The sequence below is a fragment of the Pipistrellus kuhlii genome, unplaced genomic scaffold (assembly GCF_014108245.1).
Source record: "Pipistrellus kuhlii isolate mPipKuh1 unplaced genomic scaffold, mPipKuh1.p scaffold_m20_p_12, whole genome shotgun sequence".
Lineage (NCBI taxonomy): Eukaryota > Metazoa > Chordata > Mammalia > Chiroptera > Vespertilionidae > Pipistrellus > Pipistrellus kuhlii.
This window is the reverse complement of record NW_023425427.1, coordinates 47468814-47488702: the sequence shown is the minus strand read 5'-3', so window position 1 is coordinate 47488702 and position 19889 is coordinate 47468814. Positions and strand designations below refer to the sequence as shown.

Genomic DNA, 19889 nt, shown 5'->3' with positions numbered 1-19889 from the left:
TCATCTCTTATAGAGGCATTTATTCCAGCTTCCCGATGCTAGCTTGGGCTTATGTGCAACAACTATGATCAATATGAGTACAACTAAGGAACATCAAGAGACATCAGATAAAAAAGCCAAGTAGAAAATGATAAATTATTTTTAAAATCTGCTTCACATTGAATACTGGAAAACATATCTTACAAAATGCCTTCCTATGGGTTCTGAGCCAGATAACCTTTCAATCACCTTTGTTTGTGTGTAACCTATGAAAACCTAGGAGTTTGTGCAAAAAAACAGGAATTTATTTTGAACACATCAAGTAACTGCATAAATTCATTTAAAAGGAGAAACAGCTTCTGATGAATGCAGTGACATTCACTTAAATCAAAGACGAACAGGTTACACCACATTAGTACCAACCCAGCATGCATAATGAGTCCTTTTATATTACTGGCTTCTAAAATTAACTCCAGAAATCAACTCAATTTATCTTAAGACCTCTATAATAAAAAGTCTAATTTTTAAATAGCTAAATATTTTTTAATGAACCCAAGTCAGAGAAGAGAGTCAATCTTCCACCTAAATGTTTATCCATTATTGTTTTATAAGGAAAACAATTCTCTATGGGTTTTTTTTTTGTTTGTTTGCCTTTTTGGTTTTTTTTTTCTTTTTCTTTTTTTTCAAAGAAGTACAAACTAAAAGGGAGGAAGCACTCTTGTGTAGTTTTTATTTTGTTGATTTCAGAGAGGAAAGGAGAGGAGGGAGAGAGAAATATCAATGATGAAAGAGAATCATTGACTGGCTGCCTTCTGCATGCCCCATATTGGGGATTGAGCCAGCAATTCTGGCATTTGCCCTTGACTAGAATTCAAAACTTGGACTCTTCAGTCCACAGGCCAATGCTCTATGCACTGAGCTAAACCATCAAGGGCTCATGTGTACTTTTTAACATTAGAATCAACAAGTCCTCAATGAAGGCCCCCAAATTTTTTGACCAACTTTAGATTTGAAAGTTTCAAGAAATTAACAATATTTTTACAAACAACAAAACACATATATAGCCTAGCACTTAGTATGTCCAATAAATAATTATTAAACCCATGCACATGTTAAGTGTCTATCTCCAATAATCTCACAGAACTGCCTAAAGAAATACAACACACCCACCAATGACAAGAAAGATGAGTTACTGAATTTAATTTCAAATCCCTAACTCACATGGTATCTCATTCAAATCTATTACCCAATGGCATTTTCCATCTGGCCTTAGATGCAGTGCCTTATTCAGCCCTAAATTTTTTTCTGATGTCTGCCACTCCTCTAACACCCTTTGTTCTCCCAGCCTGTTAGCTTCCAACAAGTTTCACAGTTTTAAATTAATGCATTAATAAACAAGAAATCTTTCTTCGATGAATTTAAAAAAGGGCAGTGCTTATTGCAAAAGTAGCTGAATTACAATCCACAAATGTAACCATGTTGATAAGGATCCACTATACCCCCCCCCCTTTTTTTTTTTTTTACATTTCTACTTGAAATTCATACTGTGCTTATTTAGAAGACTATTTCACAAGTTTCCACAAGCAGAAAAAGAAAAGGGGAACAGACATATTTTCACTGGAAAGTACAGGTAACTTTCAGCTTCGTAACTGAAATTGCCCTTTAATACAGAGGAAGTAGTCTCTGACAACAACAAGAACAAAAATCTTAGTTTTTGTGTTATGTTACTAGTTCCTACCCGGCAGGGACTTTTAAGATAATTGAAAACGGGCCTCACTGTCAGAATGTGAAAGTTGTTTAATAAAAGCTACTTATTCCAGATATAGTACAAGAATGATAGCTGAAAATAAAGGTAATTATCATGCAGTGATGTGAATTAGAAATTACTTAGCAACTACAATAATTAATAATAATAATAATAATAATAATAATAAAAGGTATCTTCCCAGATCTACTGGTAGGCGTTGGCACACCAAATTTGCATGTAGCTTTTTTTCCTTTTCCTTTTTCCTCTCTCCCTCCCCCATTCTCTTTCTTCCTTCCATAAGCTATGGGTATTGCTAGTAACCATAGCGCAGTCTGAAGTCCCATCTTTTTCCCCCCGCCCAGTCTCAGTCCGTTTTCAGAACACTCCATCACCTGGTTTCCAGAGCTCAGACTGAGCAGTGGTCTAGCCATCATGGACCAGGACTAACAGTTATAGCGGCAGAAGCCTCCTTAAACCTCCCTCATCTCTAGCCTGACAGGTTGCTCATCCCCCTAACCCCACTTCGCCTGCTCTTTATAATCCTCTTAGGCTCTGGGCCGGCACCACCAGCCCTGGGGCTCAATCTTATAAGGAAAATACTAGGAGCTCATTCAGCGGCTGCATTGCAAAACCCGGGGACACCTCTGCCCTATGACCCTTGCTGCAGCGCCCCCACACCTATCTCCCCGCCCCACTCTGCGACTCGACCCCGCCATCCACCGCTGGCCTCTGAAGGCCCATCTTTTTAATTTTATGAGTCATAAAACACTGTTTCTTAAGTCTTCCCATTTGTGATAACTGCATGACAAGGCAGCCAAGCTGCTTGGGGACATGGGAAATCCTGCCTGCCTTAGATTTGGTTTGACAGGAGCCTGTCCTTCAGTCCCACTCATGGTGGCTCCTATTCAATTCAACAGACAGAAGTTTGTCTGATTTTTGCTGGTATCTAATATCCATATAATCTCAATCTAGAAGAGAAAGGAAATCCATTTTAATGCCTGAGGAGCCCAAGAAATCTCACCAAAACTTCTTGCCACTTGGCCTCAAGGACAGATTCTGCATAATGTTATACATAAGTTCTTCTACTACAGTGTCTGCCTTCCACTCCACAGGCATTTGTGCATGTGAATGCATGTGAATTAGTAGTAGCACTACATGTGAAATCAGACAATTCCAGACAACCTAATAATTTGAAGTTGTCTATATGACATAGATACTAGAAAAGCTTGTGTATTTTTAGTTTTGTCTAAACACCAAGATAATGTCACACTATGTGTTAACCCTTAAAAGACAGTAATACTTTCCTCATCCAGTTCTCTGGCGATAACCTACACATGATTTCACACTAAACGAATAAGTAACAGATTTTTTTTTTCCTTCACATGGCACCTCAACTTTATATCACAAACAAAGATCTTCATTTGCACAAGCAACATAGATCTTAGTCTGTTAAGGCCATGCTTGGATTTGAAGTCCAAGCTGATGTCCTAACTTGGCAAAGTGGTTCCCACGGTGGCACAGATCTTCCGGAGTAGGCCCCGGGCAGAGGCATGCAGCCACACACCCGGTCACCCGAAGGAGACTCCATTGGCACCACAGGCGTCTTCCATCTTTTTCAGAGAGACCTAAAGTCACTATCTGTGATGTCTCACACCACTAGTGTCTAAGTTCATTGCAGCTTAAACAGGTAATGAATATAACTTATCTTTCATAGACAACATATCCATAATTACGTATACATCCATCGGGTACGAATCTCCTAAGAGGAGGGAAGACACACATCAAGTCGTGAAGCCCAGCAGGAAGGTGGGCAGGGAGAAAGCAGCAGGGCCTACCTGTTCGGGCAGGTGGAGCACCGTGTGCTCGCTGGCACTGAAGTGAGACAGAGACCGATAGGCAGCGTTTGCTACCACCGCGTCCTGGGAAGGATACAGGTGAGACAAAGAAAAGGATAATATTAATAATAATAAATAATAATAATATTAATATAAAGATAATAATAATAAACAACTCTGGAGGAAGAAGATCTCCCATTCTACCCTCAAAGTCCTATGGTCAGTGCTCCAGGAACGGTATTGACTTGCTTAGACTCCATCCCAATTGAAAATGGAGAGAAAAGCATTGGATATAGGGAGCAGAAGCACAGGGATTTTTATCCCAGTTTGGACATTAAACATAAAGTAATGCATCATCTAAGGCCCCCATGACGTAGTAGGGCTTAGAGGAAGGGGGGTGAGGGGTTAGATTCTGATAGGCCTGGAACTGGATTCTGATGCTCCGGCTACCAGGAGGGAATGCTAGCCTTTGGGAATCCAAGCTTTTTCACCTATGAGTTGGATACATCACCCATACCCTCATCTCTATACTCCTTATTGGAAACAATATTAAAAAAAAAAATGGACTGGGCGTTTGCTTGTTTGATATGCTTGCTGACGGGGGAGGGACAAAGCAGGAAAGGGAAGGACCATTAAAAACACGAGACAATGGCAACTGTCCTTCTTCAGACAAATGTCAGCTTCACAAAGTAGTAAGTGCACTTTGTGGTGAAAACGTCTCAATGAGAGCAAACCGAGAATACGTACTTTCTAAAGTCTAAACTTCTGGATAGGTGCAATTCTTTTCAAATCAAGAAGCCATCATTTCAAGGGCGTTCCACTTTTTATTCTAAGAACCTTATTCGGTAGTTCCTTCCCCCGCCAGGTTCTGTGTCAGGGACACCCCTTGTGACAGTACCTTGTTCTGAGTGTGAGTCCAGAGGAAGCTGAGGACTTGAACTTTGAAATTCTGCAAAAGGTAATAGACATCAGAGTAAAATTTTAAGACAAAGATAAAACCGAGAATAAACCTCTAAGGTAGCAAACAGTGGAAATTAAATCACCTTAAAAGTTATACCCCTAGTAATTGACTTAATCTGTATTTACCCACCATTCATAAAATGAAACTTCTTGGAAAACAGACTCATCACTTAGATACACTGATATTTTAAATACAATGGGATTTTTAAGATTATTAAATTTAGAGACCTAACCATTTCCTACTGCCTTATCACAGGATGAAAGAGACTAATTTAGCATGAAAGGGACTAATATTGGAATATGATGGAGGGGTGGTTTATCAAAATCTGTGACTCAAACTAAAAGTCCACCAAGAAGTAAAAATCAATTGCTGCTCTTTGAAAGAAAAGGAAAAAAAGATGAACATACAAGGGAATTTGGTCACAAAAGAGGAGGCATAAATGAATTCAACACCTTCTCTATTTCACTCACAGAAGAGATAACTGAAGAAAATGGTTAGCAGGAATCTATGAATCTTACAGCAAAGCATTTTCCACCAACTTTTTCAATTCATTAGGATGAAAAACACAGAGTCGTCATAAAATTGGTTTCCTCTTCTAAGATGGGTTGGTTTTATAATCATCCTCATTGAAGAATGCAGATGAAGGTGAAAGATGTTTGTATAAAATATGAACTAACATGTAAAAAACAAATCTCTATAGCAAAGCTAGGAGCAAACTGACAATATGTCTATAGCAATGAAAGATTCTTTGTATTTTTTTTTTTTAGAACTTAAAACACCAATAAAATGAATTTAAACTGTTGGTCCCATGAATTCTATTATTTTCAAAACACTTTTTAACATGCTGACTTTTTAAAATCTTGAGAACACCCTCATAATAAAAACTTGGTATCCTTTATGTAAATGAGTCTTAAAGGCTCAGAATTGATAAGGGTAGATATCCTTCCTACTCCTAAGGATCCATACAGATATCAACATGTTCACAGAACAAAACATGCTGAAGGATTTTGGGCAAAGAATTACAAATATTTTATCCAAAAGTTATTAAAAAGCAAAAGTCTTTCCAGTGTAGAAACAGCCAATGCCTTGAGCTCCAAACGCCCACCTCGTATTCAGCTGTGTTGACTGTTAGGGAAGGAACCAGAGAAAACAGTTCACTGAGCGTCTTCAAAATGAGCGGTCTGGTGTCACAGCTCAGCTTTGGGGAGAGAGCATTCCAAGTGGAGCGGATACAAACAACCTGCGAAGCAAATGCAGAGTGAATGCCCAACCACATTTCAGTTCCTAAAGAAGCCATTAGGAAATAACACTATCTTTTTCAAAAAATATTTTATTTTTTAATTACAGTTGACATTCAATATTATATTAGTTTCAGGTGTACAGCACAGTGGTCAGATTCTTATGTAACTTAGAGGTGATTCCCTCATAAGTCCAGTACCCTCTGATACCACACATAGTTATTACAATATTATTGACTCTACTGGGCTATACTTTACATCACCATGACAAGGGTATTATCTTTTATTATGAGGATACTTCAAGAACAGAACATTCCTAGAAGTTAAGATTTCATAAGGTATAGCCCTCACCTCAAAAAAATTATTTAAACCAATATAATATAAACTGTTGTTGAAGAAGATACAGCCTGCCTCACACAACTGCTTTCTTGCACGGGGGAAAAAAATCTCTTCTTCCCTTCTCCTCCTTCCCTCCCTCCCCGCTTCTCCCTCTCAGGCACACACCTGAAATTAAATTCCAGGTTAGCTGCCTTCATTGCTGGAGAAGCAGTCTCTGAAACACGGAAGGGTAAGCTAATGCTAGGACACTTCTAAGGCCAGGTGTCCACAGTCCTTGCAGCTTCTCAGCAAGAAACCACAGCACCACCCAGAAAACCAAGAGGCTAATATACATAAATTGAACACTCTTAAATCATCTCACAAGCTTTTAAAGAGGGTAAAAGAATACTTATATTATTTAAAATAATAATTTAAGACTTTGTTTTAAAAGTCATCTCAGATTTTTTTTTTAAGAAGCTAAGAGATCAAGTAAAAATTAAAGCCTAAGAAAAATGTTTAAGCCCAATTTCCTTAAACCAAGTGTTCTCAGTTCATTTTAATATCTGGTTTTATGGGTAGTCAAATGTCTTCGTAACTTTAATTCCAACTACAACAGATGAGTTCTTCCCTTATAGATATTTTATTAAAAATTTAAAACCCAGGCAAGAACAGTGCCAACACAGATCAATTAGATAGGGTTGAATAAGGATTAATCTTCCTAAAACACTCCAACCTCTTCTCTTAAGCTTGAATTAACACACACAATTTATCTCCATCTACACATATAAATTATTTAGAAAAGCTACAGGAGGCAGTCAGTGGAAACGTGTCAAGATAAATGAATAATATAAACTTAAGAACTCAGATTAAGGAGAGCTTCGAAGAGAAGACAAAGGAAAGTATCACAGAAAACTTATAGTGCTGTTGCTCTTTTTTCTGCTTTCCATGAAATAGTAAAAAAAAATAAAAATAAAAATAAAATGCTTTGACTTGAGATCGACTATGAATTTGGATTCCAGTAATATTTACTAAGTCAAGAGCAGTGTTACGTACAAGGCTTGACAGCAGGCACATTTATACAAAGAAGTAGCTCTAACATTACAAATCACCAGTCTTTGAAATTTTAAAAAACACGCAATTCCTTAAGAGCTTTCAATTCAACATTGAATCTATAACAAGAGTCGTTAGTATACAGCACTAAGAGAAACAATAAAATGTAAAACATAACAGAAACCCTTTACAGAACTTAGCACCTATTGAAAAGAAGAAGTGCATGCAATTGCCAATTATCAGAAAACAAAGGGTATATGATTAGATTTTGAACTCTGTTCAACAGAAAGTAGTTTCAAGAGGAATCTAGGGAAGAAAGGTATCAGTAGATGGGAGTCATCAGAGTATCGAGACCGCATTGCGATGGGACTTGAAGAAGGAATGGACAATCCTTCTTCAGCAAAAAACCCACTAGGAAATGGTAGACTTAAGTCAGAATACACCCCCCCCCCCCCCAAAAAAAAAGCATGTTGTAGGCACAAAAAGCATGTGTAATAGCAAGGAAAGGCTCCTGGATACCTGGACTGTCAAAGCAGTCTGTACTAGAATCAAAAAGAAAAGGCAGCATCTAGCAATATCTGAATTGGGGAATAAATAAAATTAAAATGCTACTTTTGAATGATTCACCTGGTAGTACCAAAGTCAGAGCAGTCATCCACCATTCTAATTCCCATTTCTCACTAGTCCCTACCACATGAAGAGCCTCACATTTTTAAAAAATCTTATGCATAATAAACTCACTAATTGTCTGAGCTTTCTCCTGGCTTTAAATGCCTATCCAGTTCCAAGCTATGTTGTTTCAAGACCCACTTCAAACTCCATTTCCACAATTAAGTTTCTCTTACAATTCAGGCTCTCATTTTATCCCTTTCTCTCCTACACTTGGAACTCTGTCACCCAATTTAGCATTTAATTATTTTCTGTCTAGTATTGCTCACTATTTTCGGAAATGTAAATTGCCTCCTCAACTAGATTATTATTCAAAAACAATGACCATGTCTTAAAAAGTTCTCATTCCCTAGTACTAAGCACAGTAATAAGTATATAACATTATCAGTATTTAACTACTGACAGCACGGGAGCCTGAGGAATGGTAAATCTAACGTGGATATTAAAACAAATAAAAAAAAAACTTGGAGAATGAATTGGAAAGTGGGATGTTTTGGGCCCAGAGACAGGGGTGAATAAAATGCAACATTAAAATAGGAGAGTGGTAGTGTGTGGCCATTCTTAGTTGGTGGAACAATTTGCCTGGTCAATGCCAATGACAACTAGACTCCAGCATACTAACTAATTATGTGACCCCCCCGAGCACAATGGAAAACAGCATGGAGTTTCCTCAAAAGTTAAAAATGGAACTGCCATTTGACTCAGTGATCCCACTTATAGAAATATATCCTAAAAAGCCCAAAACACCAATCAGAAAGAATATATGCACCCCCTATGCTCATAGTAGCGTTATTTACAATAGCTAACATCTGGAAACAGCCTAAGTGTCCATCAGTAGATGAGTGGATAAAAAAGCAGTGTTACATACACACAATGGAATACTATGCAGCTGTAACAAAGAGGGATCTCTTACCCTTTGAGACAGCATGGAGGGACCTGGAGAGTATTATGCTAAGCAAAATAAGCCAGCCAGAGAAAAAATATGTATCAGATGGTCTCAGCCATATGTGGAATTTTATGAACAAAATAAACTGATGAACAAAATAGATCCAGAGACACACAAGCATGGGACAGACTGGAGAACCTCAGAGGGAAGGCAGGATGGGGAGGGGGGATATTAACCCCAGGGAACTTACAGGCTTATATGTATAGCCCATGGACATAGACAATTTGGTGAAGGCCTGGGGGAGGGGGAGAAGGGGGAAAGTGAGGGGTATCTATAATACTTTCAACAGGAAAGATGAATTTTATTTAAAAAAAAAAAAACAACAACAACATGGAAAACTGGAAAAGGGAGCATATTTACGGGAGACGGGGTCTGAAAAGTTCCCTTTGAGATATGTTCTGTACATTACCCAATAACTTGTTTGTTAAAAAAAAACAAACAAAAAAAAACTGATTGACTTCTGTTCCAGAAATATGATGGGCCAAACTTGCAATGATTGATAAAAAAAATTCTGTACATATATAGCTTAGCTGAAAAGAAAAAAAAAAAAAATGGGGATGGGTATTACCTAGGCCTAGAAAGGAAGAGGGACATATCTGTTATATACTGAGGTATATAAGGAAGTTACTCGTTTCTATAACCTGATAGCGTGTGTTTAAATGCCCACACAGAAAGGATAGGGCCTTTATCCTTCATAAGCAGGAGTTGGAATGGAGACCCTCACATAAAGCTAGCACTCTTGAATGGCAATACCCTCAGAATAATGGTTGAACTTGAAACCACTGAGCTGAGAAATTAATATAAAAGTGGCAGTGAATTGGGGCCACCTGGACCACTCTCGAACGGTACTCCCATAACACATATCCCAAATTTATGCACACAGAAAAATAAATTACACCCCTCTAAAAATGAGGTCATTAATATATGTAATATTTTAAACAATAAAAAATATTTTGAAAAATTAAAATGAGGTCATGTCAAAAGAAAAAGTTCAAAACATAATGACACATGAGTCCAATTTGAGTGAGAATCAGCACAAACAACTGGCAGGATAGACATCACGACCCTCAGATAACAGAACAAGTAGAAAGTAGCACAAAAGCACTTAAAAGAATTAGAGATGAAAACACAATTCCCAGTAAAATAATAGGGCATGATGGAAAAAAGGCAAATCTGGAAAGAATCAAATGGAATCTCTACAAGTGAAAAACACAGTCATGAAACTCTGAATCCAATGAATAAGAAGTATCCTAAGTATACACCAGAGAGATTAGAATTCTAAAATATAAAAAAGGAAGTTCAAAGTCAGATGTCTTCAAATGAGGTGTCTTTCTTATGTTCACCAAGAGTTCCTGGGAGAGTTTAATTTTAAAATGGCTTTTAGAGAAGTGGTTGGTTCCAGGGCTGGGATAGGAAAAATAACAAGTCTGGAGCAAATTCTGGCGCCAAAAAGTGAGGAAGTGTGCATAAAATGAGGTGAACTTGTTGAAAGGGAGGGCATAGAAGCCAATCTGAGAGTTCCCAATGGCCACATTAATATCCACTAGCCTACAGTAGCATAAATAATCCAATAAGTGAATGAATAAAAGAAAAGTAACAGTTCTTCCTTACAGAAGAATTCCAATTAATAAATGTAGAAACAATGAAAGAAATAAAAGAATTATCATTAGATACCAGAGGAACAATTATTATAGGCAAAATGTGCTGATGAATATTGAAATTAGTAGGCAAAAGTTTTGAGGATAAGCAGGACAACAATTAGTCTCAAAGTCTCTCCTGTGAGACATTTATTATTTACAAAAAATATATAGTAATTTGCTATGGAAAAACTTAAGATACATCACCTTAACAAACTAAGGTTAATATCACTAGTAATAAAACTTATCAACATCATGCACCCCTGATAAGACATACTGAGAAAGGCATATTATTTCTGTAATATTCTAAAATAATACACCTAATCATGAGGAAACATCTATATACCCAAACAAAAGGACATTTTACAAAATAACTAACAGGACTCTTCAAAAGCACCCAGGCTGTGAAAGCAAAGGAAACTGAGAAACTAGTTTAGATGGGAAGAGTGAGTAAACATGACAAATGGGATCATGGCACAGTAAAAAGTCATTAGTGGAAAAACTGATGAAATCTGAATACAGTCCACAGTCTAGTCAATAGCACTGTACCAATGTTTACTTCTTATTTTTTGTAACTGTGCTATAATGATGAAAGCAAGGTGTAAACATTAGGGAAAACAGATGAAAAATGTATACGAGAAGTCTACGCTATTTTTATTTCTTTTAAAAAAATAACAGCTTTTTTAAAAAAAAATATAAATCACAGACCATACTATTTACATATTTAAAGTAGAATACAGTGGCTTTTAATATATATATTGATTTCAGAGAGGAAGAGAGAGGGAAAGAGACAGAAACATCAATGATGAGAATCATTGATTGGCCATCTCCTGCACGCTCTGCAAAGGGGATCAAGCCTCACCCCCCTGGGGTAGAACCATGATCTCCTGGTTCATAGGTCAATGCTCAACCACTGAGCAATTCTGACTGGGCCAATTCAATGGCTTTTGTGTACTCACAAAGTCGTTGCAATGATCACAATCAATTTTAGGATCTTTTCGTCACCCCAAAGGGAAGTCCGTAATCATTTGTTATTCCTCATTTCCTCCTATGCTTCCATAACTCTACTTTTTTGTCTCTGTAAATATGTGTTTTCTAGACCTTTTCTATATATAAAATCACAGGATGTGTTGTCTTTTGTTATTGGCTTTTTTCAATTAACAATACTTTTAAGGTTTCTTCATGTCATCCCATGTGCACTTATTCCTTCTTATTGCCAAATAATATTCCATTCTACATATACATTGTTCTGTATTACATTTTGAAACTTTTCTGTAAGTTTAATGTTATTCTATATAATAAAGAGGTATTATGCAAATTGACCATCACTCCAACACACAAGATGGACAACAGGAGAGGGCAGTTGGGAGAGACCAAGCCTGAAAGGGAGGGCAGTTGGGGGGGACCAGGCCTGTAGGGGAGGGCAGTTGGAGGCAATTAGACCTGCAGGGGATGGAAGTTGGAAGGGACCAGGTTTGCAAGGGAGAGAAATTGGGGGGGGGGGGGAAGAACCAGACTTGCAGGAGAGGGCCATTAGGGGCAACCAGACTGGCAGGGGAGGGCAGTTAGAGGCAACCAGGCCTGCAGAGGAGGGCAGTTAGGGGGGACCAGGGCTGCAGGGGAGGTCAATTGAGGAGAACCAGGCCTGCAGGTGGTGGCAGTTGGGGGCAATTGGGCCAGCAAGGGAGCAGTTAGGTGTCGATCAGGCTGGTAGGCAGAAGCTGTTAGAGGCCATCAGGCAGGCAGGCAGGCAGATGAGCGGTTGTGAGCCAGCAATCCTGGATTGTGAGAGAGATGTCCGACTGCCCATTTAGGCCCAATCCCACCAGACATCCCTAGAGAGGTACCAGACTGGAGAGGGTGCAGGCTGGGCAGAGGGACACACACACACACACACACACACACACACACACACACACAAATTTCATGCACTGAGCCTCTAGTTTGTTTTTTTGTTGTTTTTTTTTAATATATTTTATTGATTTTTTACAGAGAGGAAGGGAGAGTGACAGAGAGCTAGAAACGTCAATGAGAGAGAAACATCGACCAGCTGCCTCCTGCACACCCCGCACTGGGGATGTGCCCGCAACCAACGTACATGCCCCGGACTGGAATCGAACCTGGGACCTTTCAGTCCACAGACCGACGCTCTACCACTGAGCCAAACCGGTTTCGGCTGAGCCTCTAGTTTTGAAATAAAAGGTTAAACATTAGGGAATAGAAAAAAAATGTATTACTTAAAGAATTAATGGCTGAATTTTTTCAGAATCAAAGAAGGACATTAATTCTCTAAGTCCTAAGTAGGACAGGTAAAAATAAGTTTGTATCTATATACATTATATAATGTGACTGTTTACTACCAAAAGTAAAAAAAAAAACAAAAAAAAAACACACAAAAAATAATCTTCAGAGCTAAACAGAAGAAAATAAAGACTAGATACAAGGAAACCATTTATAGAAACAACAGACTTTTCAAAATTAACTAGATCATGCAGTAAGATCTTTAAAGTGTGAAGGAAATTGCTGGCCTCTAACACTAAATTCATCATTCAACATTAAGGGCAAAAGCAGCAAAAATAATAAAATGGGAGGAACAATACCTAGGTATTGTGCACATACAGCCTATGAATATTTATGCACAAATGACTCTGAACATCTTGCTTTGTTTGCCTATGAGGTTCTGGAGAATCTATCCCATTCTAAGTGCTTACATTATGCATATTTTGTTTCTATTTTTGTTTCTCTGGAGAATGATGCTTCTCCCATGTATTCTTTCCCAAGAATCTTCGCAACGCTAAACAGCGCAGATTACAAAGGCCCTGTGCAGTTTGGTACCCTGGAAAGTGCATGATTGGAGTCAGAAACCCAGGGCTCTCCCATGTGGTGGCTGTGTGACTATGGCAAAGTCATTCATCTCCTTCAATCTGCTTCCCCAGCTCCATACAGGAAACACCACCAGTAACACCTGCTCTGTGCATAGCCACCAGGTTAACAGTCAAGGCCACACGGAGACAATTGTATGCAAATGTGCTTTATGCGCTGTGAAAGATGGGGATGGCTGTTACATCCAATGGGGAAAATAACGAATCCCCAAAGAACCCGAGCCCTGGCTTCTAATGCTCCTGTTGTGAGAATGACTCTGCGCCTCCGCAGAGGAGCGGATAGCTTTCGTCTGATTTTACTTCCAAAAGCTATTTCTAGCAATTCCGGAGAGCAGCTTTTGTTCTGAGGCTTTACTCCAACCGAAGGAAAAGCTTTTATAAAAACCTTTAGGCTATGAAATCCGCCTTATTTGCCCTTTGCATAATGAAGGTAAAAGAAACTGCCTTCACAATTAAAGTCATCGTGATGTGGTGAAGCCCTCTTAAGCTAATTCAGCACACACCATTCAAACAGGATGCTTCTGTTACCAAAACAGGGGCCAAGAGGGAGCGTAAGGAGACACAATCAATGGAGCAGGAACAATGGGAAAAATAACATTCTTTCGTGTCCCAATAACATGGGGCTAAAGGTTATAAGTGCAAAAAATGACTAACAGGTTTATGTAAGCAATTTCACAGTCGTTTAGTGTCTGAGACGAGTTCATTATCAAGGTAGTGCTGTGGGAAATAGGAATACGTACTGAGTTTGCCTTTTTAAGTCCCTTCGAACCTAAAGGACAGTAATCCTGATGATTTTCTATTAGAGTTGCTCAACCTCTGTCCTCAAGGCACATATCTAAATCCCAGATGGTGCCTCCGTCCATCAGAAACAGTTGTACTTGATCTGGTAAAACTGCTTCACATCAACAATCCCGAATATCACTGTGCCCTTTCTAAAGGAGGTACAGCCAAAACCGGTTTGGCTCAGTGGGTAGAGCGTCGGCCTGCGGACTGAAGGGTCCCGGGTTCGATTACAGTTTAGGGCATGTACCTTGGTTGCGGGCACATCCCAGTAGGGGATGGGCAGGAGGCAACTGATCCATGTTTCTCTCATGGATGTTTCTAGCTCTCTATCCCTCTCCCTTCCTCTATGTAAAATACCAATAAAATATATTTTAAAAAATAAAATAATAAAGGAGGTGTGTCAGAGATTTTTCAAATTAGTCTGTATTTCTAAAAAACTGTTTGCAGTTCGTAGCGCAGACTTGTAATTCTATTCTCTGAACAGAAGAGGCTTAGAACCGAGTAAATGACACAAGTAGAAACAGCGGCATTTATCACACAGGTTGAGCCAGCAAGCCTCCCCGGGGCCAGGGATGCTAGGTTCCTCTCTTCCTCAGTGAGAAGCTGCAGCTTCCCTGGGATACCTCCCGACAGGGAACAGGATCTTCCAACGCAAACTCCATGGATTTCTCTGCAGGAACAGAGAGAATGGCACAAAGACTCCTGCAGGGACGTGCATTTTTCAGTTTTTCTGGATTCTGTCTGGATTAACGATCTATTTCATGTTGAACATTCTTCTGGCATGAACTCTCAAGTGCGCAGTAAGAATTGTCAGAAATATCCCTTTACCAGAGAATGATTAGTGCTTTATCCCTCTCCCTATTCAGATAAATGGAGGTCAAATGCCAAGGTAGTAAGGAAAAATATTAGAAATTCAATCAAAATGGCTTAAAACCCCCAAAACCAAACTGCCAGAAAGTTGTTCAGTAGCTACAAAATTAAAGGTCATGCAAACTGAGTATCCATCAGCAACAAGCATAAAATACCACCCATTTATTTTTAAAAAGGGCTAAAGGGACTATTATGACTGCACTGCATAAGAGACAGAAATACAACTTAGTGCCATTTCATATTGAAAAATCAACACGCTGTGTATCAAAAATAACTGATGAATTAGGCAGTCACTTCGGAGACTCTGAGAACACTTTAAGAGCAATTTTAAATTGCAAAGAGGAAGCTTTTAGGGATTCCTATCGAGTTCATTCCACTTTAAAATACGAAGTTTCATGAATACATTTCTAAGTAACTAATGTTGACAGTTACTGGAACTTAACCTGATTACATGTTCACTGAAAATGATTCTTCCACCCACGTCCTACAGATTTTCTGTATCTACAGATTTTCAAATAAGAGAACTGATGAATTCTTAGATAACAAAAGTGAAGATCAGTCTTTAGGGCCTGAAAGGCTTATACAGATCTACCTATAACCCCCTAAGAACAAGAAGAAAATATACCTGTGACCGCTCCCACAAAGAAACAAGCAAGCTCCTGATGAAGAAAATAAAAACTGAAGGCTAAACCTATAACCTACAAGTTCAAAAGAAAAAAAAATAGCAGTACTTCTTTAAGAATTACTTTGCTTTTTTAGTGCTAAAATCCAGTGAATTATTATAAAAATAGTTCCCCAAAACAAGGTTGGGATAAGTGTAAATAAATCTTTTCCATCCACACACATATGCAGCATCTAGCATAATGCTTGGCACATGAAAGCATGACCCTCGAAATAAGAATGAATGAATGAATGAATGAATGAATGAATGAACTCATTGGCCCACCAACAGCTAGCACAGGGCTGGGTACTTCTACCAAGCGCTAGACTTCATTTTAGGCTTTGTGGGCCACACAGTCTGTCACAACTACTCAACTGGGCCATTGTATTGTGAAAGCAGCTATTGATCAAAACAACATAAATATATTGGAAATATTGATAAGTTATCATTAAACATAAAAATAAAATAAAGAACCGAAAGGGTGTGACTTGTGTGGAAAAGAGAAATGGCAACTCGATTTTAAAATTTTTCCGCCAAAGTCAGTATTTTGACTTGTCCCTGAGTGAAGCCCTGAAGGTTTTAGACCTCAGAGTAATGGTCTAAGAAATATTAAATAAGCAGAGATCTACTCTCCTTTTACAAAGGAGGAAGGAGAGTTGGGAAAGTAAAAGCAGCATGATCTCAGACAAATGTTAGTGAAGAGCAGGCAGTGAGGTTGAAGCTCTGGAAATGTAGTCACTTAAAAGTACTGATGTTCCCGAAACCGGTTTGGCTCAGTGGATAGAGTGTTGGCCTGGGGAGTGAAAGGTCCCGGGTTCGATTCCAGTCAAGGGCATACACCTTGGTTGCGGGCACATCCCCAATAGGGGGTGTGCAAGAGGCAGATGATTGATGATTCTCTTTCCTTGATGTTTCTAACTATCTATCCCTCTCTCTTTCTCTCTATAAAAAAATCAATAAAATATATTTTTAAAAAGGTACTGATGTGTACCTGTCCCTTAGAAAGTATTCAGGTTTCCTAATGCACTCCAGCTTGGAGACTGTGGCTTTAATGAATCGTTCTCTGCAAATTGTCATTACTAACTCCCTGGACCCAACTCTCTTGGGCGACAGCAAACCCAAACCACTCCTAAGCAAATACAAAGGAGTTCAAAAATTCAAATGACTGTCTATATAAAAAATCCACAACTCAAAGTGAACAATTAATGTCTTCTTCAGTTATTCTCAGAAGCCTACATCACAACGGAATAGCTGTATCAGAAATCCCAGAAAAACACCAGTCCCTCAGCAGTGGTTAAGGGCCCTTTCAAGAAAGCAAACCACAACTTCTGAAGAGAAGATAGATTGTTGATTTCCAAGAGTCCGCCTGCCACAGAAGAGACCATTTAAAAAGAAGGGGAAACAAAGGACACCAAAGAGAAATGTCGGCAACCAAGCAGAAACAAGGATAGGGCTTGGTGCCCAGGAAAGGAGGGAGATGTTTGTAAGGAAAGCTTCCCAAGGCTTTTTAGACCCCAGAGAAGTTATGAAAGTACTATAGCAAAACTGTAGTAGTCTTGATTTTTCATCCAAATTTTTTGCTTTTCACACACACAAAAATAACAAAAAGAGTTTAGATTCAGTGTGTGGGCCTATTTAACACCAGGTGAACAGGTATTTTGGGTAGTAAATTAGGGTAGATTTTATTACTTAGGATTCTCTAAAAATCCAAACTGATAGATACTAATAGATGATAGATAGAAAATAGATAGATGATAGATAGGTAAGTAGATGGATAGATGGATGGATAGATAGGTGATAGATAGATAGATAGATAGATAGATAGATGGTAGATACCCTGTTTCCCTGAAAATAAGACAGTGTCTTATATTAATTTTTTCTCCCAAAGTTGCACTAGGTCTTATTTTCAGGGGATGTCTTATCTTTCCATGAACCAGGTCTTATTTTCGGAGGATGTCTTATTTTCGGGGAAACATGGTAGATAGACGGGAAGGGAAGGGAAGGGAAGGGGAGGGGAGGGGAGGGAAGGGAAGGGAAGGGAAGGGAAGGGAAGGGAAGGGAAGGGAAGGGAAGGAAGAGAAAGAAAAAGGAAGGAAGGAAGGAAGGAAGGAAGGAAGGAAGGAAGGAAGGAAGGAAGGAAGGAAGAAAGGAAGAAGAGACTTATTATAGAACTTAGCTTACACAATTATGGAGTCCAAGAAATCTCATAATCACCCACCTGCAAGCTGGAGAATCAGGAAGGCCTGTGATATAATTCAGTTTGAGTCAAAGGCCTAAAAACTAGGGGCCACATCTGAAAGTCCCAAAACATCTAAGCCTGAGAATCAGGAGCTCAGATGTTTAAGGGCAGGAGAAGATGGATGTCTCAGATCAAGAAGAGAATTTGTCTTTTTTTTGCCTTTTTGTTCCATCTGGGCCCTCAATGAATGGGTTGATGCCACCCACATTGGTGAGGGCAGGTAGATCTCTTTACTCAGTCTACTGAATCAAATGCTAATCTCTGCCAGAAACATTCCCACAGACACGCCCAGAAATAATGTTTTACCAGCTATCTGAGTACCCTTCAGATAAGTCAAGTAGACACAAAATCAGCCATCACTGTTTTAATACCACGCTCACAAGGTTACTATGAAGATGCCTGAGAAAAGACTTAACACAGTACTTGGCAAGGGGTATGTACTCAAATGTTTACTGAACCACCATCCATTTTTGGTACTAGGCTAGTTGTGCTTCATCAGAATTCAACTTCCATGGGTACTTGAATCAACATCTTTTCTGAGGTCTGATGAGAAAGACACCTAAGATGTTCATTTGGCATCAGACTCGTCCAAAAATGCCGAATGTAGTTACTATGAAACTCCCCTAATATTATTTGGGAAAGTTTCCCAGGCCAAGTGGGAGATGTAAAGAGATTTTTAAGCTCTTGTTTCTCCTTCGTGCTCTTTTATCCTCACTCTTTTGTATTGAAATTGTACTAGTGGCTGCTAAAACAGTTTGGATTGCAGTTAAAATCCAATGAAAGAAAAATAGAAGCACCAAGAAGTAGGCTGTTTCCAACGAGATGGACACTAGCTTTAAGAAAGGAAAATAAAGGTTTGCTTCATTGTATGCTCTTCCTTCGTCAAATATTGAGCATAAAGACTTGAGTTAATTTCTGGGTTCTCTGTCTATTCCTGTGATCTGTATACCTGTTCTTGTGCCACTACCAGGCTGTTTTGATTACAGTGGACTTGTAATATAGTTTGATATCCAATATTGTAATCCTTCCAATTTTGTTCTTTCTCAAGATTGCTGCAGCTATTCAGGGTCTTTTTTTTTTTTTTTTTTCTTTTTCTTGGTTCCATATAAATTTTTGGAGAATTTTTAGATCTGTGAAATATGCTATTGGTATTTTGCTAGGGTTTGTAGTGAATCTATATATTGTTAGGGGTAGTATAAACAATTTAATGTTATTAATTCTACCAATCCATGAACACGATATAACTTTCCACTTGTTTATATCTTCTTTATTTTTTTTTTCAATGTTGTATAGTTTTTGGAATATTAGTCTCCTTGTTTAAGTTTATTCCCAAATATCTTAATTTTTTTTTTGTTTTGTTACAATGGCAAATGGCATTATTTTTTAGTTTCTCTGAGAGTTCATTATTGTTGTATAAAAATGCCATCGATTTCTGGCTGTTAATTTTGTATCTTGCTACATTGCTGAATTCATTTATTAAATCTAGTAGCTTTGGTGGAGTCTTTGGGGTTTTCTATAAACAATATCATGTCATCTGCAAATAATGACAGTATTTTTTTCCTCTTTTCCAATTTGGGTGCCTTTTATTTATCCTCCTTGTCTGACTGGTGTGGCTAGAATTTCCACTACTATACTGAATAAAAGTGATGAAAGCAGACAACCCTGTCTTGTTCCTGTTCTAAGGGGAAATGGTTTTAGTTTTTGCCCATTGACTATGACATTGACTGTAGGTTTGATAAAGGAGGAAAGAACATGCTATGAGTAAAGAGAGTCTCTTCAATAAATGGTGTTGGGATAACTGGACAGGCAGATGCAAAAAAGAAAAAATGAAACTAAACCACCCACCTACACCATAATAAACTGAAGATGGATAAAATAATTAAATGTAAATTATGAAACTATAAAATTCCTAGAAAAAAAACAGGCAGCAAAATATCAGATATCTCATGTAGCAGAATTTTCACCAATACCTAGGAGGGCAAGAGAAACAAAGAGGAAATAAACAAATTGGACTACATCAAAATCAAAAGCTTCTGCACACAAAATAAACGATCGTCGAAATGGAAAGGGAACC

General features: G+C 38.4%; 1 protein-coding gene and 1 non-coding gene across 2 annotated transcripts in view; both read right to left on the bottom strand.

Moving 5' to 3' along the window:
* FOCAD (focadhesin) overlaps positions 1 to 19889 on the bottom strand; it is a 262856-nt gene that overhangs the window by 102644 nt on the left and 140323 nt on the right. The window contains exons 16-18 of the mRNA XM_036434175.2: positions 5628 to 5762; positions 4460 to 4510; positions 3562 to 3645 (exon numbers count right to left, since the gene is read on the bottom strand). Coding sequence (XP_036290068.1) covers positions 3562 to 3645; positions 4460 to 4510; positions 5628 to 5762 — 270 coding nt within the window. The remainder of the gene's footprint in view (positions 1 to 3561; positions 3646 to 4459; positions 4511 to 5627; positions 5763 to 19889) is intronic.
* Positions 2086 to 2166, bottom strand: LOC118716843. Its single transcript, XR_004987293.1, has one exon. It is a non-coding gene; the product is annotated as a small Cajal body-specific RNA 18 (non-coding RNA).